The 24,544-nt window shown below is 38.6% G+C and overlaps 2 protein-coding genes across 2 annotated transcripts; one reads left to right on the top strand and one right to left on the bottom strand.

Moving 5' to 3' along the window:
• Positions 1-1,486: 1,486 nt before the first annotated feature.
• Positions 1,487-6,766, top strand: LOC114364795 (trypsin-4). Its single transcript, XM_028321098.1, has 6 exons — positions 1,487-1,734; positions 2,720-2,901; positions 3,414-3,511; positions 4,756-4,923; positions 6,038-6,156; positions 6,592-6,766. The coding sequence occupies exons 1-6, from the start codon at positions 1,487-1,489 to the stop codon at positions 6,764-6,766; spliced, it is 990 nt and encodes a 329-aa protein (XP_028176899.1).
• Positions 6,767-8,636: 1,870 nt separating this feature from the next.
• Positions 8,637-24,210, bottom strand: LOC114364792 (solute carrier family 2, facilitated glucose transporter member 8). Its single transcript, XM_028321094.1, has 7 exons — positions 23,978-24,210; positions 21,056-21,172; positions 19,817-20,023; positions 18,413-18,545; positions 13,775-14,004; positions 13,129-13,323; positions 8,637-10,163 (listed from the first exon to the last, which is right to left on the bottom strand). The coding sequence occupies exons 1-7, from the start codon at positions 24,179-24,181 to the stop codon at positions 9,903-9,905; spliced, it is 1,347 nt and encodes a 448-aa protein (XP_028176895.1). The 5' UTR covers positions 24,182-24,210; the 3' UTR covers positions 8,637-9,902.
• Between the last annotated feature and the right edge of the window lie 334 nt (positions 24,211-24,544).

Genomic DNA, 24,544 nt, shown 5'->3' with positions numbered 1-24,544 from the left:
TGACAACATTTGTGGTCCCAGCAGAGAGAAGTAGTAGTATCATCACCACTTACGACTCGGGTAGTATCAGGTCTCCCCAACCCATCTGACTAGCACAGAGTCTAGGCATAATCATCAATTGGTCTCTGGTAATAAGAGAGACTGTGAGTTATGCTCTTCTAGAGAGATAGTAGCACTATCTCAGAGCATGATACCTACATGCTGAGCGGTTGCTGATTCTAACTTGGTCCTAAGGCCTAGAACAGACGGTGAAACGCAACTACAACGAAACTGCAACTGCTAGTTACTTTTGATTTGCATCTAAGTTTCTGCCATAGCGTCCGTTGAGAGACCACACGACGCGACCAGTTTGAAACTTCTGAAAGTTTCAATTTCATTCATAAGAATCATCAGAAAGTTGCAGTTTCGTTGCAGTTGCGTTTCACCGTCTGTTCTAGGCCTTAGGACCAAGTTAGAATCAGAAATGGCAACCGCTCAGCATGTAGGTTTCACCGTCTGTTCTGGGCCTTACTCTTGCAGTGGAGACTAACACCCGTATTCACAAGAAAATCGAACGCACAGCGTTGAATAGAGCTCTGTGATTGGTTCGTGTGTCACCCTGTGAGACCTCAATCAGGAAAGATTGTTTAAGCAATTATTTGACTAATTGTTTATTATTTGAATTTAAAAATTCAAACCATGAAACGACTGAACAAATAACTAAACCAAGAAGACTTTGCTATATTACGCGATAAATTTTATTTCACAACTTATAAAAGTTGTAAGAACATAAAAAGATCGATAAGGCATCCATATTTTTCATTTAACACTCCAGTTCGTAGAAAATGTTTTTGAATTATGTTACGGTTACAATTTTGACCGGATTTTTAGTTATATCGTCGTCTGAATTTTTGGGGAATGCGGCAGGAGTGTGTAAGTATGTGAAAATTAATAATTATGTGACGCATTACAAAAAACAAAAAGGTATAATTAAATCAATGAACAATTAAAATTATCTATCAATCCTCTTATTATAAACATTGTAAGACAAGATACTGTCCATGTTACTGTAATTAGTTTCTGTAGTAGTCAATAGCATTAAGAGTAGGCGCACACCGCGACCGTTGATTTTTCGTCGGCCGATAGTTTAGTCGGGCAGTTGATCAGTATGGGCATGTATGGGAGTGCGCACACTACGCCGATTCGATTTGGCCGATTCTTCATACAATTTAAAATCGGGCACAACTATCGGCCAACTAAAAATCAACGGTGTGCGCCTACTCTAATTTAGCTAAAATTATGCTACTAATAAACTAGTATTCAATAAAGTATTCAATAAAGTAGTATTAAAAAAATCAATCAAATTGAGATTTTTTTTCGAAAAAATAAAGCGTCAATCTAACATATCAGTTGCAAAACCTCGTATCGCAACATTAAATTATGTTCTTACCTCAATTCTCAGTATTCTTATTGTGCATTAATAATTCCAATTGAAGTCAATTTCGACATGACGATCGTGACAGACGGGCTGGGCAGCGGCCGGCGCTCACATGGGCCCAAGAACGCTCTCCGAATACGCAACGACTACGGCATGATGGTGGATGACCGGGGCAACCTGCGGATCCGAGGCGGGAACGTGACGGACACGAAGAACTTCCCGTACATGGCCGCCATCATCATCAACGGACGACTGTGGTGCGCGGGCGCCATCGTCGACGAGAACTGGGTCATCACGGCTGCGCATTGCTTGAACTAGTTAGTTCTTTGCCATATTTTACAATTTACTTACTGAGGATATACCTACTGTTAGACTAGTCCAGCTTCAGGTTGGTTCGTTCTTTAATTAATTTATCACTCATATTCATAGACTTATTGAAGATGACGAGTGACGACTACGACCCTTACTGTAAATAAATACGAGTAGTAGTGGTAAGGCCTGGGTCTATCTGTCACTGTCGCTCATGCTAGCACCTCACTTTGCGTGAGATCGTTTAGATCCAAAGGGAGCAGTGCTCTGCATACTCATCCTATAAACACTTAACTACTTTACTCCCAATCAGTGTGCTTCAAGTGTCTTTGCAACCTTCTGGTTGAGGTTTTACACGCATGGATCCAAAGGGAGCATATTCAGAGCCCTATGAACATTACTTCATACTAGTGTCCTCCACGTGTCGCCCCTGAAGTCGCTGGGCCAGTACGTGAAGGTGCGCGTGGGCAGCTCGCGCCCGCACGAAGGCGGCACCCTGGTGGATGTGGTTGGCGCCGTGCGGCACCCCAAGTTCGAGGAGGAACCCGTGCCGTACGCTGACGTCGCGCTTCTTTTGTTGATGAATGAAAGGACATAATGACGCTTTCATATGGTGCTACATATTTTCACAGCGAGATATGCGTAACAAGTGGCAGCGCTGCGCAGCGCTTGTCAACTCGGCTCAGTGAAATGCACCAGCGTAAGCCGGCACTCTTGACGGCTCTTAGACGTTTAGAATCGTGCTTTGCTACTAGCAGTTCTAAACATTGTGCTCCAAGTATGTTTGGGAGACCAGAACCAAGCTTATATCCAAAATAAGCATACTGAGAGCCTTATGAACACTTACTTTACTCCCAATCAGCGTGCTCCAAGTGTTTTTTGGAACCTTCTGGTTGTTGTGGTACATGGTTCTTTTCTCCAAGTATGGATCCAAAGGGAAAATACTCAGAGCCTCCCTTTGGGTCTTTAAAAACATTTACCTTTTCAATGCAGCGTGCTACACGTGTCGCCCCTGAAGTCGCTGGGCCAGTACGTGAAGGTGCGCGTGGGCAGCTCGCGTCCGCACGAGGGCGGCACGCTGGTGGATGTGGTTGGCGCCGTGCGGCACCCCAAGTTCGAGGAGGAGCCGGTACCTCACGCTGACGTTGCGCTCCTGAAGCTGGCTGAGAATCTTGGTAAGTTTCAATGTTGTCAAATTCAAACAGTTTGTTCAGTACATAGGCCCTTTCCAGGGCACTTAAGCACCAAATATAGCTAGCCCTACCATGTTGATGTCTTTAGATGATTGAGAAGATGGTATTAAAATGGCTGGAATCTTATTGGGAGACAGGGGCTACCGTCGTATTTGCCGTCAATGATACGGGGCCCCCGGAATACAAGGGCCTCACCCAGTGCCAGACTTTTTTGAATAGACAGAGTTGGCATTTGTCTAGGGAAGCTTTGTAATTTTGCAATTACCTTTTTTAGATGAAAAGGGCCCCATGATCTCTGATTGAATCAAATGAACGACTTCTTGACTAATTTGAGGCTATAACTCTTGAGGGTCTGAGGACTGTTCCTTCAATAGCTAATTAAGAAAAGTACGTTAATATCCTTTCTAAGTTCTAAGTCTAGCATGGCTGTCGGTGGATAGTTGGAAACCATATTTTATTATTGATCAAAATACCTTTATTTATTTGCGTCACAGAATTCCACGACCAAGTGAACCTGATAAAGATTTACGAAGGAGTAAAAGAGCCGTACGCGCAGAGCTTTGTCGTGGTCAGTGGCTGGGGCGCGACAAGAGTAAGTCCATTTTATTGAGATTTAATTATTATTATTACCACTCCTAGCTATATCTCGCAGAATTGCTAAAATCAAGTGGCAGTGGGCGAGGCACATAGCTCGTAGAGACGATGGCCGTTGGGGCAGAAAAGTTCTCGAGTGGCGACCACGGGCTGGAAGACGTAGCGTGGGCAGGCCTCCTACTAGGTGGACCGATGATCTGTAGGCCTAAGATGCGCGCCGTGATAACTTTTATCGACATCAAAATGTATAGGCAAAATCGATAAAATGGCGTGATAACCGCTTATCGCGGCACGCATCTTAGGCCTACAGGTAAAGGTCGCGGGAAGAGCCTGGATGCGGGCAGCGCAGGACATTTTTCATTGTGAAAAACCTTGAGGGAGGCCTTTGTCCAGCAATGGACGTCATTATTGGCTGAAACGAACGATTACCCATCCTATCCTTTGAATTGTTTAATTTAAAGAAGCTTAATCAAATCAAAAATAAAAAAAAATAAAAAATCAAAAATATTTATTCAGTTTAGACCACAAGTGGCACTTATGAACGTCAATAGAAAATAATAAAAAAAGAAAAGGTAGCCCTTATGGGGCACTTTACATGTCTCCTTATCTTTTGGGCCCTACCAGCGCTTCGAGACAAACATATTATGGCAAGTGCTGAGAAGAAACGCCGGAACAAACTACAAAGTACAAAGATTTAAACTTAAAAGCATTTAACGTCCACTTGGGACTACGAGTACTTGCGATAGTTCGAGACTGTGTCGTCGCAAGTGGACATAGGCTTATGCTTATGGACTGCTATAAGATAGACTGATGTTGATAATTATATTGTTGTTGATAATGAATAATATGGTGAAGATGATGGTGATTTTAATAGATAGTTTGAGACTGTGTCATCGCAAGTGGACTTAAGTCCATAAGCATAAGCTTAATGACTGCTATAGATAGACTGATGTTGATGATTTTTGTTGTTGATGATGAATAGTCAAGATGATGACGATGGTATTGACGTTGGCGATGACAATAACAATGACGATGCTACTAATGATGATGATCATTCATGACTCGGTCACGGCCTTCCGCGACCACACGCCAGACCTTTTGACGGCCAGCTTGAAGGTCCGCACGCAGCACTACTGCGTGGACGCTTACTAGCTCGTCAACGGGTTCCAGACGCTGATGATTATGATGATAATGATGATTTTGATAATAATACTGCTAATGTTGATGATGATGATAAACCAGGGATCAGACACGGCCTTTCGCGACCACACGCCGGACCTTTTGACTGCCAGGCTGAAGGTCCGCACGCAACACTACTGCGTGGATGCATACCAGCTCGTCAACGGATTCCAGTTTACCCAGGACTTCTTCTGCGCGTCATTGAGGAATGGTACCAGAGATGCTTGTCTGGTAAGTGATTAATAGACAATTTTCCTAAGATAATGTAAAGGATGACAAAAATGTTGATAGTGTCGAATCTGTTCGGCTTTATCTCCAGAAGTTTTTTTGTTAGCCATGGAGTTCCGGCAGAGTAGAAAGAATATCGAACAAGATGTCTTATGAGGCGACTAAGGTGTCTTAATTATGCGAACATTAGGCTTCCCCCAACTGTCTGGCTAGCGTGAGGAGTGTAGGCGAAATCCACCCTTTTGCCTCTGGTAAATTAAAGAGGGTTTTCCTCCTGCATTGGAAACTAAATGAACTAATATTGTATTATTTGCAAATTTATGATAATAGGCTCAAATATACTCCACGATGCTTGGTGGTCCCTTTTTACCTTCGCTTGATCCCTTTTCTGTCGCCTTTTACTTAATCCATGAATCCATACAGAATCAGTGGAGGCGTAGCATGGATTGGCACCCGGGGCGATACACTCCCCCCCCCCTCCGGTCAAAAGGCCATAGGCACCCCCTAATGGTTGGTTGGTGCCTCCCCTCAGGATTTTTGGGGTTATACCAATCGCACCCTCCTCCCCCCCCCCCCGTATCCAAGACTACGTGGAGTCGGTTTTGCAGCGATTCGTTTCTGTCACGTTAGTTTTGTGGCACAAAATATTGCCTGTTTTGGACCATTTAAAATTAATTTAATGTTAAAATACGGTTTAATACGAATATAAACATCATGATTTTCAATAATATGGATAATACACTTATGAGTAATAAATTTATGAAAACAAATATTAGGATACATCACATTTATTAATATTATAGTTATTTATTCGAATGATTATGAGTTTCGATCATTAGTATAGAAAAATATGTATATGAAAACAAATATTAGTAAAAACTAAGTGTATGATTAGTGATATTATGAATATCAATGATTATGTTTTTAAATATGTAGGTTTTAAATTTTTTATTAAGAATGATCATTATGGTATCAAATTGTATGAGAAATATTTTCGGACCTCCAATGATAGGAATTGAAAAGTTATGTAAGAAAATGCGCTACCGCCGGAACCATACAGCTCGCTATCTATTACTTTTCAATAAGACAACTCCATCATACGAAACTTTGCCTTCAGTTCGACGCAGGCGCTCCGGCTGTACAGCAGAATCGCCTGATGGGCGTCATGAGCTTCGGGCCCGAGCGCTGCGGTCACGAGTACCAGCCCGCTGTCTTCATTAAGGCTTTTTACTTCAGGTTAGTAGGAAACTACTGATTTGGAGATATTTCATACTTATCATCATAATAAATGTAGATACCTACTCATTGTTGTGCGAGTACCTACGACTCTAAACAAAAATTCCAAAAACAGAAAAATATAGGTACCTAAGTTCGAAACGGCATAATTATTTAGGTCGGTAGGTAGGTATGCCATTGCTAGTATGCGATCTCTTTCAACAACCCAGAGAGAGGACAGTTATTCAAATAAAAGGCAGTTTGGCAGCAGGAAGGCTAAGGCTGCCATTTCACCACATTTGTGCGAGGAAAATTTGCCCTATGTACTCATTCCTTGGTACCTTTTTCGTTAGCTCTTTGTCACCAGAGTTGCGTTGAGCGATAGAAGGAAAATTAAGACTGACAGCCTGTCATAACTGGTAAAATTACTAGTTATAAGTTCAATAATAATTGCAGGGACTTCGTAAAATCAACGATAGCGTCGTACAAGTCAACAGCAGACCTGATCGAGGCGATGCAGGAGGCGGACCCGGTGGTGACGTCACACCACCTGCAGCCCGTGCACGCCGGCCACGACGGCTACGACGGGCGCCCTGAAGACGTCACACTGCCCGACGATAGGCACGACTAGTTTTGTAGTGATTAAATTGATATTAAACTTTCGAACGTCCAGTTTTTCAATTATTCTCCCAACCCAGAGCTGCGAGGTTTCAGCTGATGTTGAAGCTAGCTTTACGAAGTTATTACTACTATTGTATCATTGTGAATAGCTTGGTTTTCGAAGTCATACGCAGGCGGACCCGGTGGTGACGTCACACCACCTACAGACACGACGGCTACGACGCGCGCCCTGAGGACGTCACGCTGCCCGACAATAGGCACGACTAGTTTTATAGAGATTAAAATTGATAAATTGATATGAGACTTTCGAAAGTCCAGTTTTTCAATTATTCTCCTAACCCAGAGCTCCAAGGTTCTCTCAGCCGATGTTCATCATCATCAATATCATTTCAGCCACAGGACGTCCACTGCTGAACATAGGCCTCCCCCAACGACTTCCACAATATCATCCAGCGCCTTCCTACCTTTATGAGGTCATCGGTTCACCTTGTGGGTGGACGTCCGACGCTGCGTTTTCCGGTACGTGGCCTACACTCCAGAACCTTGCTGCCCCATCGGCCGTCAGTTCTACGATGTTGAAGCTAGTTTATTACGAAATTATTACTATTGGCAATGGTCAATGTAATGTATAGCTTGGTTTTCGAAGTCATGCAGGAGGTGGACCCGGTGGTGATATTTGACTGTCGGACGCTGTCATTCTTTTGTTTCTGCCTTGTCTTGAAAGACTTGGTTGCCGTGTGGTTTGTGCATAAAATAGATAAGATCCCACACTTTTCCCGTGGATATTGTAAGGGGCGACTACACCGATTTTGTAGTCGCCCCCTCTGAACTGAAAATTCTAAATAAACCGATAATTTTTGAGATCCGACACTGCAGAACTATTATCATTGGATCATTTTAGTGTCCCCTACTACCAATTTTTCAGTCAAATAAATATAAGATTTGAATCAAACTCCTCACACTCTAGCCAGACTCGGGGATGCAATAAAGATCTGCTGGATTTTTCTATTCTCCATATCAGTCCCTAAAATTGACATCATAAGTCCGGTAGTTTTCATAAATAATAGTCACAGATTCTTTCAAATAAATTATTTTAATTCAAAAACTAGCTTAATCTAAATAATTCGTCATCTATATCACATTGGGAATGAAAAGGCACGGTTTCATCACAATAAATTATGGACAATATATCAAGCTCTATTACAATAAAAGAGTCAAAATATACATGTCATTTGTAGAATATAATTGTTTAAAATAAATACAGAATCTATTTTTTTTGAAATTATTAGACGATAATATAAAAAAAAATACCTTCAGACGTTTATATTTGCCATAGTAGTTTTTTGATAACGAATTAAAATGTATTTTTTTCTTAATATCGACGATATTTTTAAGTCTTAATCCGATAAATCTTCTTTTTTTTATTCTTTTTTGAGCGGTTGCGATATGAGTAAAAAAACGTGAATAAAATCTTAAAAATATTTTACTAAAAGATATTAAGTATTCAAACCTAAAAGAAATAACAATATTATCAATATCGACAAATCAAAACATTATAGTTTCTTTATTGTAATTAAGATTTGTATTGATATAAAATATTATGTTTCATGAACTGTATGACATGCAATTAAAAATGATGTAGTATCTCGAATTTAGTTGATAATTAATTATCTTTAATTTAACACAGGTACGACTGTACCCAGTGTTGCACTATTAATTATCTTTAAGTACTTTATGTTCAGAAGAATCTCTAAAGTAGATATTGATTCACTTTTAATAGAAAATTGGAATCGTTTTGAAGGTAAGAATGAAAGAAAAAAGGTAATTTTCAAATAATTAAGCGCCAATTTATTTTTACAACAATATTAGGTATTTCATTCAGATACTTATTTCATATTTTATTATCATTAAATCATGAAACGGGGGACTCCAACTTTCTTCTCCCATTTCACACCTTTTTTTTTGTTATTTTTTTTAACCACAAATGAAGCTTTCGATCTTTTCGCAAGTTCAATCTATGTAGCTATCTCTACATTAAAATTTATCAAAATTGGTGCAGCAGCATGAAAATAAAATAAATAACAGAGGTACTTTCGCATTTATGACATAAATTAAACATGATTCATAACATGAGTTACATTATTAAGTAGATAAGTGAAATGAATAAAAATAGATATAAAACAGAAAAATCAAAGATAATAAACTCGAAACAGTACAATTTAGGCGGTCTTATCGCTAAGAAGCGATTCTTCCAGACACCTGTGTTTGATTCCTAACTCTAGTACGGTATGTCCATAGGTTGACAAATTAATGCCTGACATATTGTAATTTATCGAAAAAATAAGCTTAATTGTAAGCAGTTAAGGTTCATACTCTAGTTTACAACACAGGTACAATCTCGTTAGATTATGATCTGACGGTATACTTATTCACATTTACAGTGACATACCTTCATGTAGAGAGCAAATGTGTTTCTATTTATGTATTTAATTTACATTATAGCTGAGTTGCACCATCTTGCTTTCACAGTAACTTTATCCGATGATTTTTGTATGGAGGTTGACAGACTTTTGACGTTTGTTAAAGTTAAAGTAAGATGGTGCAACACAAGCTTAGGTTTTTATTCATTAGGTCACACAAGTAAAATATGGCAACAAAACTGGTTGAGCGGTGACGCGTAAATAAAGAATGTTCTATCTTAGAAATTCAAGACGAGTGTCGCTTTCCATTTGACAATATTGGATGTAGACGAGTATTATTGTAAGTACAGTTCAATAACTGCTCGGTAAGCAGACTCAATACAGTTCATACAGCTAATAACTGCTCGGTAAGTAGGCTAACATACAGTTCAATAGTTCGATTCCCAGATGGGACAATATTTTAAAATTGTATTGGAGAGACCAGTAAGAAGTCAGTTGCAGACTGAAACTTTAATGATGGGCCGAAATAATAGGTATGATACTGTGCTTAATAAATATAGTGTCATATAATATGACATTTATGGCGATATAAGACGTAATAGCAGTTACGACAATCCACATCACTCCTAGTGATTTTTTTTATTTTTTTCCATTAAAAAAAATTCAAAATCGAGGACACTTCGAAAATAAAACCAGCATTTACTTCACAATAATCATTCCCCGTTATCACAGTCTGCTAACTTCTTTCGCAGTTTCCTCATCCTCCTTCTTCCCTTCTAGAACGGCGTAGATTTCTTCCACGGTTCTGCCTTTAGTTTCTGGAACCCATAGAACAGTGTAGAAGGTCCCCAAGAAGCAAATGATGGAAAACATGATGAAAACCCAGTGGATCCCGAAGAGTTTCAGAAGAGGATCGTAGGCCTTTGTTTGGAGGAAGTCGCTGAGAGCTGTCATGGATATGATGAGGGAGGTGGCTGTTCCACGGTACTGGAAATAAGAGATTAGGTATGTCAGTAAAGAAGTTTTTACTTCGATTTCTATCATGAACTTCATGTTCCTTGTAAAAAACTTATTTCGAGCAAAGCAGTAAAGGTTTTAAAATTGTTTCTTAGTGGCCAATAGTTTACACTCAATACTACTGATATTGCCAATCAATTGTCTTAGGCTAGGTTGCACCATCTTACTTTAACTTTGACAAACGTCAAAAATCTGTCAAACTCCATACAAAAAGCACCCGTTATCGTCATAAGTAGTTACCGTTAAAGTTGGGTGGTGCAACTCAGCCTTAGAGGTACTTTTTTGGACCTGTCTAAACGCGTCTGTCCCAACTCCCACCCATAGGTTTTGTCTAGTAATAGAAAACAATGGAATGACGTCAATTGGTCGACTAGTTGATTTAATTTACATAATATCAGTTATTTATTATTTTTAGTGGAAATTATTCTTATAAGTTACCGCAAATACCTAATTGAAAAATATTAATTTTCATTTCAGAGTCATTTTTTAACACTAGAAGTGCCGAAGATTACGACCCCCCTAAAAGCGCCGCTGGGTCAATTTTGTCCCAGCATATATTTTGTAACATTTTTTAGTTTCAGGCATGAATAATAAGGTTAAAACTATTTGTAGTATCCTTAAAAAAAGGTTTATCTATGTAGTTAAATAAATATGTACGTATTTCTTTAAATATAAATGTATTCAATTTTAATTTTGAATTATTAAAAGTCAGATATTTTTGGTTTCATTTAAAAATAGTCACATATTACGTGGTGTTATACTGTATTAAAATAATGAAATTATTACTTTAACTAGTCATTATTTATTATTTTTAAAGGATAAATAGATATCTTACAAATAATAGTGCACATTTTGCACAAAGTTTTTTTGTATGGTTTTTTGTCTCTCTGATGTACTATGTGTTTAGGATTTTTTATAGGTATGGTTATTTTTCTGTTATCTGTACATAAACAGTGAAGTTTTTTACCAATTACAATGAAAAGTATGTACGTTTAATTTTCAAAATTTTATAAGTCACACATTTTAAAAATGTATCAAATCATACAATGTCTGAACTGGCTTATGTCTAGAAGCTACCTTTCTACTAATATTATAAATGTAAAAGTTAATAAATATTAATGAATTGAAGGATGGATGGACTGATGAATGGATAGGAAGGATGAATGGGTGGATATATGCCTGGAACTTGAACTAAGTGAGTATGGATTCATGGTTAGATCGATGGATGTTTTTTCACTCTATTATGCAAAAAATACTAAGCCGATCTTAATAAAACTTTGCAATTTTAATTGAAAAATATTAATTTTCATTTCAGAGTCATTTTTTAACACTAGAAGTGCCGAAGATTACGACCCCCCTAAAAGCGCCGCTGGGTCAATTTTGTCCCAGCATATATTTTGTAACATTTTTTAGTTTCAGGCATGAATAATAAGGTTAAAACTATTTGTAGTATCCTTAAAAAAAGGTTTATCTATGTAGTTAAATAAATATGTACGTATTTCTTTAAATATAAATGTATTCAATTTTAATTTTGAATTATTAAAAGTCAGATATTTTCATTTCAGAGTCATTTTTTAACACTAGAAGTGCCGAAGATTACGACCCCCCTAAAAGCGCCGCTGGGTCAATTTTGTCCCAGCATATATTTTGTAACATTTTTTAGTTTCAGGCATGAATAATAAGGTTAAAACTATTTGTAGTATCCTTAAAAAAAGGTTTATCTATGTAGTTAAATAAATATGTACGTATTTCTTTAAATATAAATGTATTCAATTTTAATTTTGAATTATTAAAAGTCAGATATTTTTGGTTTCATTTAAAAATAGTCACATATTACGTGGTGTTATACTGTATTAAAATAATGAAATTATTACTTTAACTAGTCATTATTTATTATTTTTAAAGGATAAATAGATATCTTACAAATAATAGTGCACATTTTGCACAAAGTTTTTTTGTATGGTTTTTTGTCTCTCTGATGTATTAGGAATTTTTATAGGTATGGTTATTTTTCTGTTATCTGTACATAAACAGTGAAGTTTTTTACCAATTACAATGAAAAGTATGTACGTTTAATTTTCAAAATTTTATAAGTCACACATTTTAAAAATGTATCAAATCATACAATGTCTGAACTGGCTTATGTCTAGAAGCTACCTTCCTACTAATATTATAAATGTAAAAGTTAATAAATATTAATGAATTGAAGGATGGATGGACTGATGAATGGATAGGAAGGATGAATGGGTGGATATATGCCTGGAACTTGAACTAAGTGAGTATGGATTCATGGTTAGATCGATGGATGTTTTTTCACTCTATTATGCAAAAAATACTAAGCCGATCTTAATAAAACTTTGCAATTTTATTGCTAATACTTCAGAATAACATAATATAGGCTATAATTTAGAATAATATTCAGTTATTCGGTCAAAAAGCAACGATAAGTGTCAAGAAATTAGGTCTTTCTATGATAAACTTCATTTCTCACGGGTGAAGTCACAGGCAAAAACTGGTAAAATATATTTACATTTCTGCATTGTCACGAGTCACCTAAACTCTCCTCACCTCTCCACTTTCGTATCTCCTCGAAACAAGGACTCTTCGTCGAATTATTGTGGCAAATACCAGGGTGGGACAAAAATGACCCAGTGGAGCTTCTAGGTAAAACCGATTTTTAAAAATTTTCTATTAATGTTATATTATCAAAAACATTAAAAAATGATATAATTCAATAAATCAGTAAAAGTCAAAAAGTTTCATGGACTTTCGTTGAAAAATAAAAAAGTTAGAGACGATCAAACTCGCGAGTGGGACAAAAATGGGACGGCGGCCTTTCTAGTGTTAAGTTTAAAAATGGGTATAGGTAAGTGCTACAAGTGCTAGACCAAGAAAAAGCTTATTGTACTCGTATGTATTTAAAAAATAATCTCACCTGAAACGAGAACAGCTCGGACATGATGACATACGGCACCGGCTGGTACCCTGACGCGTCAGCAAAGATGCACAGGCACATGGCCATGACCGGCAGCCAGCCCGGCAGGCAGAAGGATGCTGACGTCAGGTAGAACCATAGCCCTAGCGTCAGCATGGACAGCCCCGTGACGAAGGATGTGCAAGCCAGCAGCCACTGGAGACAGGAATATAATATGGTGTAAAAGTATAATAATTTAATAAAGGTACAGCCTAAGGCTAGACGATCTCACCAAAAGAAGAATTGAAATGGAGCGGAAATAAAAAAAAACACATTTTTTAAAAGGGTGGAATTAGCTGAGTGATGGAATGTGAAATGGAACTAGCTAAGAGAGACAACACATAACACAAATACTTGTCGTATTTTACTCAACTTTAGGATGGTATTTAGTCTAGATGTAAAGAAAGTGGCCAACCTATCTGCCAATTAACCTAAGACTAGGCGGCAATAAACTTATGACCTCCCTCCAATGCGCAGAAAAGTTTGTGATAAGTTCAACTCAATGTGATCGCAATAATTAGCCGTGCATACGTTTCTCAACTTTGGTGATTACCATCAAAGCTCTAAATCCATTAAGCGACAAGCACTACTGAAAATAAATGCTCACCTTTCTTCCAGTTTGCTCCACAATACAACTGGCCACAATGGACCCCAGCAGTTGCAGAGCCCCCACCACTATGGTCTGCTTGTTCGGACTCAGCTTCAGGCTGGTGGTCTCAGCTGCCTTCTCGAAGATGGATCCCGCGTACGTGAGTACCACCAGGTATCCGCACGTCTCTTGGGACAGCATCACGTTGACTGCTATCCGGAACGCTTTGAAACGCGTTTTGTCTTGCACTGAAACGTAGAGACGATTATAAGAATGGAGGTATGGTTCTGACCAATTTTCAATTAGGCATCCCTCAGGGCTTATTACTGGGGTCCTTACTCTTTAAAATTTTTACAACTAGCTGTGCATGTGTGTATATATTTTTATAAAAATCTGTCGAATTCCACAAAAAAACAACGGTTATCGTTATAGTTACGGTTAAAGTTAGATGGTGCAATTCAGCCTAAGTACATTCATTGCTTATTATAGACTCTACTTTATTTAAAAAAAACATGGTCTGAATCTAAATTCATTTTAAAGTTACGGTCGACTTATTTACACCCTGTATAGAGTAGTTGCGTAAAGCTCTTTGCTTCCTACCTAAACTGGTTGGTGAAGTTCGTAAATAGAAACAAACACGAAAGCTAGAAATAGATGGTAGAGCTAAACCTGTTTAATACGAGTATTTATCCCAGTGTTCTTTTCCATAGATACACCTGTTATGGATTTATAATAACCATCTTACCTAAGTCTGTCGCCATAGCAACAATGTTAACAGCATTGTTGTGTTCCGGCAGTTAGAGGTAAGATAGCCAGTTCCTCTGTGGTTGAGGGTTCCGGGTGAAGCTCGCTTCCACCTGATCATCACTTATGTGAGGTGAGATACAGGCCAAGAGCTTCCCCGTTGGGGATATAAAAATCTATATTTTACTTTATTTTGTACCAGTAACGTCTTCTATGCACTTTGTAGCATCGTGCTTGATTTAATATTGACTACTGTGAGTCTCACACAACAACAGCATGTTCAGAAAGTACGAGGCTTTTATCGTGTGTCAATAACGTCTTCTATGCACTTTTGTAGCACAAAACCTAACTGATATACAAACCTACTTATCAAAATGACCACTGTGAGTCTCACGCAACAACAGCATGTTTCAGAAAGTACGTTTGAGGGGTATTTACCCCTAATTGAAATGTTGTGCTTTTTGATATCAAATTATAATGATATCAAATTGGGGATAAGTATATAAATAAGTCTAATGCTAAAATTTTTCCTCCAACACGCGGCACAGATCCTGAGCGCTTGGCTTATTTAATTCGTCTTTGTGACAATACTTAGTTGTATTGATAAATAAAGTATCTTTTCTTAAAGTAGAAACAGCATCAAATCATTCTGCTCATGTTTCCTCCACCATTAGAAATCTATACTTAGGCTGAGTTGCACAATCTTACTTTAACTTTGATAAACGTCAAAAATGTGTCAAACTCCATACAAAAAGCACCGGTTATCGTTATTGTTACGGTAAAGTTAGGTGGTGCAACTTAGCCTTAATGTTACTATTTAACAACCTAAACATACCCTTTTCAAATGAAAATAAATCATAATCATTATTATCATCATCATTATACTATCTACAACTATACCCTGTATTAAAGTGTAGACGCAGACGGTTTTTTCTAGAACATCTGTCTAGTGTCGACCGGTTCGAACAGACAAAGTCAATTAAATTGGCTGGAGATGAACAACAAAAACAAAAATATTTTCTGACCTTGAGGGCGACCCGTTATCTAGGTGATTAGTATTAAAATTAATTCAAAATAGCTGTCTGACTAGTGCTATATTCAGTTCAACCAATAGACCAAATACGTCTACAAGGTGACGATCTCAGGTAGCAGGAAGGCGCTGGTGGCAGGCCGCTACCAACTGCTCACTATGGAAATATCATTGGGGGAGGCCTATGTTCAGCAGTGGACATCCTATGGCTGAATAGACGAAAGCTGGACAAAGACCTCCCCAAAAGATTTTCACAACCATCGATCTTCTCTGCCCGCATCCAGGTTCTTCCCACGACTTTAGCCAGATCGTCGGTCCACCGGGAACAGTTAGCTACCTACATAAATGGAGTTTAAAATTGTCTATTTTGCTATGTATGACGCGCTAAGCGAGACAAGTCACATGTTAAGTTACCTATTGGGGCAAGTTTCCTTAAATTTAACCACGAGCAGGTGTGTTACCTACCTAAGGGGAAGACCTGTATATTGTAGTCGGTACTTTTTATTTGCTTTGGTAAAAGTCATGAGTAAAAGACACCTCATTAAATGATTAAACAGTTAAAAGATGTGTCATAAATTGTGTCATAGAATATTCTACGATTGTTTTAGTAACTTTTAAATCCAGTTATGAAATCCAAGTAGTGCACATTTAGTAGTTAAATCTTATTCTGGCACTTAAAGCACACATAATATACAGGAAATATTTAAAGAGATAACCTCCTTAGGTAACTGTAGGAACAGAACTGTCAGTGCTTCTTAACTTTAAGGGGTATTGTGAATTATGAACCTAAGTCAAAAGAAATAATAATAAGAATCCATAAAATAAAGACCTAACCATCACCATTATAAGCCATGTCATAATTATTATTATTTTATGCTTGTAACGCCTCACAAAGTCTGACACCAGGTATTCGACCTCATTTGCACATATAAAAAAAATAAAAAAGGTTGTCAGAAATTGGCGCGAAAAATGACATCGCCATCGACGATTTTGAAGAATCGCTGCAGATAAATCATTCGAATATAAAAATATCCAATTATCTTGAACATCCACATTCAAACAGGTTCGAAGTGAAACCTCGTTATGCGTTTGTTTATTAGCGAGAATTTATTTATGTCGACAGGACTGGATATTATACCGTTGGTTGGACCATAACTCAAATTGATCAGACAGCCCAATCACACGGTGCGACGACGCGTGCAACGCGATGCGACGATGTATTATGGATGCTTGAATTGCAATTGACATGCACCTTCGCCTGATTAATTTTATTTTCACGAAATATTTTGTTTGGCGAAAAGTTACTAAAATCAAATATGGTGCCACGTCCTCATCGGACTATTGGTAAAGACGATCACATAAATCTAAATCCTAAGGTTCTTAAAGAGAGTTTTAATAATAGCGGCTATTTAGTAACAATAATGTAGAGCAGGGTTGGCGAACCAATGGCACGCGTGCCAATGATGGCACGCCACCAATCACAAATTCAGTAATTCAATAGTAAATAATGTGTTTTGATTATGAGCTATCGTATTTGCCGTCATCAGTTAGTGCCACTGTAGAGTAAGGTCGTGTCACTCACCAGTGGTGCCACTTGATAGCATTAGATGTTAATTTAATGGCACGTGTCTATGCTATGACTACTTCAATTTTTTTTTTAAATAGTGGCACGTTCAAACTTAAAGGTTCGCCATCCCTGGTGTAGAGTATTATGAGCTGCTGACTGTACATTTAAATTAAGAACGATGTTTGTACTAAAAATTATTCATAGATTTTTCTGGATAATATTATAGGTCACTTGCTGACTGTTTTATTTATTCTGTGGGTTTATACAAGGGTTATCTAAAGGAAAAGTATTTAACTGTTAATTTATAAAACAGGTAGAAGAAAACGAGAAATTAGTTCAATAGATCAGATACGCGGTCATAATACGAAGTTCGAAGTTCTTAGAAATAAAAAAAAAATCAGCAATATCCTACTTGTATTTTATTCTGTGGCAATATAGTCCCAGCACTACTTTTTAAACTTTTTAGAAATATTGCCGATTACAGCCGATTATGTTACCTCTTACAAAACAATGTAAAATGTAACGTAGGTATTGTAAAATCAATGAATTAAACCAACGAATGGAGAAAGTGAAATGAGGATAATTTTACGCAGCCAGGTGTAGAATTTTAGATCCGGAAAATCCCAATAGTTTCAGGGATTTCTTAATGGTTTCTAGCGATTTCATATTAACTCGTAAAGGATGGGATAGTCGTTTTTTATGGTTCATTCGACAAGGCTTTCGGTCTTAATGTGACTCAAGTTGATTTCCTAACCAAACCGGGTATAACTTCATTACAAGATTATTTGAAACACGCCTTTCTGACCGTGAGGTAACAATTATAAGATCGTTTCATCCACGAAGACGCGCCCCTCCATTCTTCCGTTGATGTCAATGTTTGATGTTATCGGTACACGCTAAATTATCCATGAGAGCACACGCACACTACAATAATGACGCTCGGATTGCTCGAATCAAACTCCTCGCACCCCGCGCTTCCCTCGACCAAAAATTGGTGGGGCGCGCCTTCGTGGATGAATCGATCTGTTCCACTAAACCTTTATAAAACCCTTAATGAGCCAATAGCCCAAACCCGAATCCGTGTCAGATTGGCCGATTCCCGATGTATTCGATGTTGACTGCATAAAAAAGTGACATTATGTATGACGGATTGTACAGCGCCCCTAGCGGAAACTTTCAAGAACTAAAATCTTCATATTTTATATTTTTTTAACACGCTCGCTTGTGACGACGTGTGACGTAAACTCACACTACGCCCCCTGATTGGCTTTTCATGTACCTAACTCCCTATATGAACCACATAATCGTCACTCACCTAGGCTCTTAAAGCTGGCATGCGCCATGGACTTAGTGTACTCCTCTTCTCTCTCCAACTCCTGGATGGCTTCTTCTAAGTTCTTATCATCGGTGGTGGTGTTGCGTAACCACGCCAACGCTGTTCTGGCTTCCTGAAAACGGATAAATTGTAAAATGACTAAAAGCATGACTCAGAAGTATAGAGATAATAGAGAGATGTTAACTAATGCGCTGAGTTCGAAACTCAGTGTCGCATTAGAAATTCACACACACACAAAGTAATTAAAATATGTGCTCATTATCCACTGCGGTATCGTACTCAACGTTCTAATAATCTCTAGTACTACGTAAGCAATGTAAACTGTTTACATTATGACGATGATGTCGCTGCTGTCATCATTGCTTTCACGAGCAATGTGTTCTGTTTTTGGGCATATTGCTACGGCACTGGCCACGCCCCATTGTCACATCTCCTTTTAGTTTCTGTGATTTGTGCTCAGAAGTAAATACTAACTGCAAATGACCATAAGTCATCGGTCGATGACACCAGGAAAGGAAAGAAACTGGTTGCATTTGGTAAAAAACAAATGCAGTGCGAGGGCATAAACCCGGCTGGTTTTATTCGAAAATAATATACGTAGCATAAGATTGTGAAGGTACAAACAGGGTATTACAGTCATCAACTCATGAGATTACATATTTTTGTTGCAAAATCACACTTAATAAAATTACATTATGATATCACAACGTTTAGCTTAATTAATGTGCTGTCGGAACACGATGAACTGACCCTAAGGCTAAATTGCACCATCTAACTTTAACGGTAACTATAACGATAACCGGTGGTTTTTGTACGGGGTTTAACAGATTTTTGACGTTTGTTAAAATTAAAGTAAGATGGTGCAACCCAGCCTAATTATTATTATTGTAACGGTACAAAATTATGAGGTAAAAAAGAAAAAAATATAATCATGCAAATGTTTCCTTATGGCTTATGTAATTGTATTAGGTATGAGCGGTGTTTTTCATTGATATCATTTGTTTTAAGGAAAGAAATAGTTTAGCTAAAATCCTGCTGATATCCGTAAAAACTGTGTCAACCGAGGGCTTATGAGTTGGTTGAGTAAGAAGTTATATTACTAGCTTTACAATTATTATCCATTAATAAGGAACTACATTCCTTCAATTTTATTGCACTTTCAAAATAATATTTTGCAGATCAAAATTGGGACATAATTTGAATGAAACTGTGCACAGCTAAAAGTATGCACAGTATTGCACAGTTTTATCTAAATCACAGCGCACAGGTCCATAAGCATCTCTGCTTGACCTGTGCGCTGTGATTTAACAAAATAACTGTAGAAAGAATATTCTCACATTCACATGGTCATGTCTCTACTTTCACGTTTCAAAATTCCCATACCTTTAATTTCCCCTGCTTGATCAAGAACACAGGCGTCTCGGGCATGGCCATAAACGCCAGCAGATGGAGCACAGGTACCGCCGTGCACAGCCACATGACCGACGCGAAGGGCATCAGGTCACCGCACAGGTATATCACGAGGTAGCCCAGGTTCTGTGCAAGGATGAAGAGGGAGCCGAGCGCGCCGCGGACGTTGTCGGACGCGATCTAGTAGAGAGAGAATAAATAATTAAAATTCTTGGACATTATACAAACTAAGCAAAGCTTGTGCGTCTTCCAGTGACATGGTCCACTTTTAGCTTTAGCTTTTAGCACGTCACGAGCCAAGATGCTGTTCTGGATTACATTTTTAAATATTTTTTCTTCTAGTAACTCGGCCTTCAATGTTTTTATTAATTTAACACCAACATCAACAAAAATCTACTCTAGAATCTAGTGGGCCCAGTTGCTGAAAGAAAAAATATTTAAAAGTTCAATCCAGTGCTTTGCCCGTGGACCAAGCTAAAAGTGGGCCAAGTCACAGGAAGACTCGCTTCTACTATGGGTACCTACCAGATAACGGATATAATGAACATTATAATCCTTTTGTAAATACAGGTCAGGTACTTTACTATAGGTAAGTGCTACATGAAACCTTTTTTCAGCATTTAAGTTCTTTGGCCCAATAGTAGAAGTTCATCAGTGCGTATCAATCATTGTTCGGTCTTGATTAACAAAAAGATGCAATAGGATGGAAAAAATCAATTTCCATTTCAGTCCATTACAGATTCCAGAGGCAATCATTGATTACTTTAGTTCATCATCGGATACAATAAAACCTTCCGACAGCAAAATTGAATCGATTAGTGTTAAAAGAGATTCGACTTTAGGATTTTTTGTGGATGTTCCCGCGTCAGTACCAAAAGATAAGAAAAACGGTGAGCGTATACATAAGCAAAAGTGTTTAAACGCGGAAAGTGGTTAACCCTCAGAAATAATAAGACTCCCATTACTAATTTTAATGCTCTATTTCACTATGTCTAGCTCCAAGCTTCAGCTCCAGCAAGGATATTTTAAACTTGTTTCAATAGCAAGACTTCTTTAGCTTTGTATCAAGAGCAGTTCCAGTACCTACTGATTGAGGCAGCTGTTGTCTTAAAAACTTTAACAATTGGCTGTATTATGGTCGCGGGAAGCATATCGCTGAGATCTTTGTCCAGCAGTGACCTTAGGCTGAGTAGAGATGATAAGATGACCCACCTCTTTCAGGTACAAAGGTGTGACGACGTAGCACGTGGCGCACGCGAAGCCGGCCACGACACGTGACGCGATCAGCGCCCACGGCCGCAGCGAGAACAGCGTGATGGACCAGCTCATCTGGAACACAGAACACCTGTTAATATAAGAGCAAAAGCATGCGATGCGTTGCGGCGGCGATGCGATGCGTTGCGGCGGCGGTGCGACGCCGGAGTGGTGCCGCTGCGTCGTCACATGGAAATATCTGTGGCGGGCACATGATTGAGCGATGCGGCGCCGCAAGGAATCGTGTACTGGCTCTGACACTATTATTATCATCATCAAAACGGGACTATTCCCACCTCTCGTTCCCACCGCCGCAACTCCTGTGTAGCCAGGATCTACAGCTCGACCGCCAATAAAAACCCAACCAGTGAAGGTCAAGTTTGGCCCGGGGGAAAGTTATCATCATCATCAGTTCATAAAGTCTTATTTGCAGGAGATATTCTTTAATGCACAAAGGCAAATGGAGTATTTGGCCTACACTCCCCGCGTTAGCTGAAATGGAAAAGGAAGCCAGAAGTTCAAATTTGTGTTCAAGTTCAAACCTGTCCTTCTTAGTCGAAACGACACGGCAATTTTTTTTGTTGGATTGGTAGCTTAGGCAAACAATACGTTTATTAAACTAAGGCTTCAACCACATCAACGCGAGCAGATCGCCATTGCCGGCGCTATGGTGTGACTGTGGTTGAAGCATAAGAAAAACTTTCATGACAAATTAATATTGTACGATACAAAATACTTGAAACGAATCTAAATGCTTCATAACGTTAATTATTTCAATTGGAAAAGCCCAGAGTGGCGTTCCTGGGGGGTGGCCTGTGTCCAGTACAGTACCTCTAGTAGGAAAAACTTTCGAGTTCGTTTCGTTGCGTATTCAAAGTGTCATCGAAAAATTTTGTATGAAAAATTAAACAGCGCCCCCTATATTATAGCCGCCCTAGGGGGCGCTGTTTAATTTTTCATACAAAATTTTTCGATGACACTTTGAATACGCAACGAAACGAACTCGAAAGTTTTTCGTACTAGAGGTACAGGACTTCTAGAGCACTTAAGATTATTGCAGATAACCAAGAATGCTTTGAATTGCTTTTAAATGTATGTAATAAATACGTCAAGTATCATCTACAGATTGATATCATTGCACGTTGGCTGACATGAGTCTAGTTTAAACCACTGAAGAAGGTTCTTAAGCATTTGTTTTTTAATGGAACAATGTTATTACTATACCTGTGATTGAACTGCATTACTTATTCAAGTATAAATTATCTTTAACAGTACTTAATTAAAGAATTTATTTATTTATTTATTATGTACTTAATTACAATAATTATGAAAAATTACAGAGGTGAAGTTTGTAATTTTGTGAGATTATACGAAGTCTCTATTTCTGTAGTTTTGAATTCTTTCACCAGAAAAAATCCATCTACCTATCTACCTACATTATTCCTGAGTGACAAACGTTCAGTTCTATTTGGAACAGCTCTTTTTAACCGAAAAGTATGTAACAGCAGAACTAGTTTTCGAAAAGTGTTATAATTATACTCTATTTGCTCTTTCAGGTTCAGATTAACAAAATGTCATTTTCTTCAATTTTAGGTATCTCTATACCAAAAATCAAAACTGGTTCAGAATTGTAGCAACGTAAAAGACACCGAGTTGCTCTCGTATTTGCTAAAGAGAAATTGAAACAATTTTCCCCGTTGCAGCAATGGCTAAACCTAACAATTTAAACGAGCATGGGTATTAGTTCCAAGCTGTTCTACTTTGTGGATGCTAAACAATTACTGTAGTTGAAGCAATTAAGAAGGTGGTCGCGACCGCTCGGTGCCGCAGCAGGACGGGTTTGGTGCGGCCCACGGCGGTATGGCCTGGCAGGAAGTAAGAGCCAAAGCACACGATGCGTTTAAGGTTGTCAGGTGTCCGGCTTTAGCCGGACTTGTTTGGCTTTTTAGGGACTTGTCCGGCCTGTCCTGCTTTTGTTAGGCTTTTAATGTGGCTGCCGCACCAGTCGAAACTTGAGCTACAGAATAATGTTCATTGGAAAGTAGGTAGGTACTCATTCATGAGCTATGACGTTAATCGGCTTTTAGGGTCAAATGTCCGGCCAAATGAAGCACAGATTCAGGCTTTTATGTTTTTGGACCCGGTAACCCTAGATGACGCAGCGACACCGCTGCGGCGGTGCGGCGTCGGACAGCTTTGGCTCTAAGCATGTCAAGCTACTTTACTGCTACTGGGTTGTCGTGTGTCATGGCGAGAATTTTTTTTTTTTAATTCGGCGGTTCGGTCAAACCAGTGGTATCACACGCGATCAGCCGGCGTGCAGAGATGCCGACCAATGTATTTAAGTCTGATCGCCATCGCTGCACGCGGCTGATCGCGTGTGATCGCGTTGGTTTGGCTGAACCTTTAGGTAGTGCTACTTTTACTACCTATGCTTTCGTATGCATGTATCTTGAAATGGCAAGAAAATTGGTTGAAAATTGTGGATTTGCTTTGTAAAGTGTGAAAGTAGTACCATATTAGATTACTTGGATCTTCTAAGCATTTGAATTAATAAACTCACAGCTTGGCTTAACTATTGAATCCAGTTCTAAATGTTTCAAAAACAATTTTTTTCTCAGAAATTTTGTTTTCCTAGAAAAAAATATTGCATTTGTTAATTTTAGTTTGAACAGCTTGTGTAAGCCATAAGTCATCCGCGCCAGGTGCCAATTAAATTCTTAACAGTGTAGTATTAATATAGGATCCCTACAAAAATCAAAAAGAGAGAACCTTAACGAGTATGCTAAGGAGGGGCAAGTAACATAAACCTACCTTTTTATAGGTATTTATTTGTATACAATAATGTTTCAAACTCCTGCGACATGCAAAAAAACTTACCGCAAGGAACAGTGACGTCAATATCGTGAAGCTCTTCCGCCCGAAGCGGTCGATGAGGTTCCCCATGTGGAATCCGCAGAAGATAGGCGGCAGGAAGGTAAGGGCAGCCATCCAGGACAGGGTCTCGTCGGAGACCGGCTCCGGCGCCGGGCCCAACGGGTCCTGCAGGATCGGCGTCATGGGAGACTGCCAGCCGAGCAGCATCCCGAAGTTTAATACTGGTATTGTGACTGTGAAGGAAATATTTTAGGTAAGAACAATGATACACAGCCTTCATTACCTGTATTACTAGGTAGTCCACTTAGAGCACCCACCCAAATAGCACCAGGCCTAGTCCACATGGAGCACCTATCGATATCGCTACTTATTCGAATTCAAATTTACATTTTTGTCCACAAGAGAGAGAACAAAATATCGATGCTCTTGTGCTACTTGTGCGGGTGAGAGCACCAAGAACAGAAAAAACTTAGAGAAGTGGAATGGGGACTACTTCGATACTATAAAATCAAATCAAATCAGTTCATTTGCGTGAAAAGTGGTCTACAAGTTGTTGTACACAATATTAAA

Source organism: Ostrinia furnacalis, unplaced genomic scaffold (genome assembly GCF_004193835.3).
Source record: "Ostrinia furnacalis isolate ACB-3 unplaced genomic scaffold, ASM419383v2 OfSCF7469, whole genome shotgun sequence".
In the NCBI taxonomy this organism is placed as follows: Eukaryota; Metazoa; Arthropoda; class Insecta; order Lepidoptera; family Crambidae; genus Ostrinia; species Ostrinia furnacalis.
The sequence above is the reverse complement of the archived record's forward strand: the minus strand, read 5'-3'. Positions and strand labels throughout refer to the sequence as shown.

Excerpts from the sequence above, each read along its gene's own strand:
- LOC114364792 (XM_028321094.1), bottom strand. The coding sequence starts at position 24,181 with ATGCTGCTCGGCTGGCAGTCTCCCATGACGCCGATCCTGCAGGACCCG. Across the intron at positions 21,173-23,977 it reads TGACGTCACTGTTCCTTGCG|ATGAGCTGGTCCATCACGCT; the intron begins GTAAGTTTTTTT and ends TCTGTGTTCCAG. Across the intron at positions 14,005-18,412 it reads TGCCAGCTTTAAGAGCCTAG|TGCAAGACAAAACGCGTTTC; the intron begins GTGAGTGACGAT and ends TCTACGTTTCAG.
- LOC114364795 (XM_028321098.1), top strand. The coding sequence starts at position 1,487 with ATGACGATCGTGACAGACGGGCTGGGCAGCGGCCGGCGCTCACATGGG. Across the intron at positions 3,512-4,755 it reads GTGGCTGGGGCGCGACAAGA|GGATCAGACACGGCCTTTCG; the intron begins GTAAGTCCATTT and ends ATGATAAACCAG. Across the intron at positions 6,157-6,591 it reads ATTAAGGCTTTTTACTTCAG|GGACTTCGTAAAATCAACGA; the intron begins GTTAGTAGGAAA and ends TAATAATTGCAG.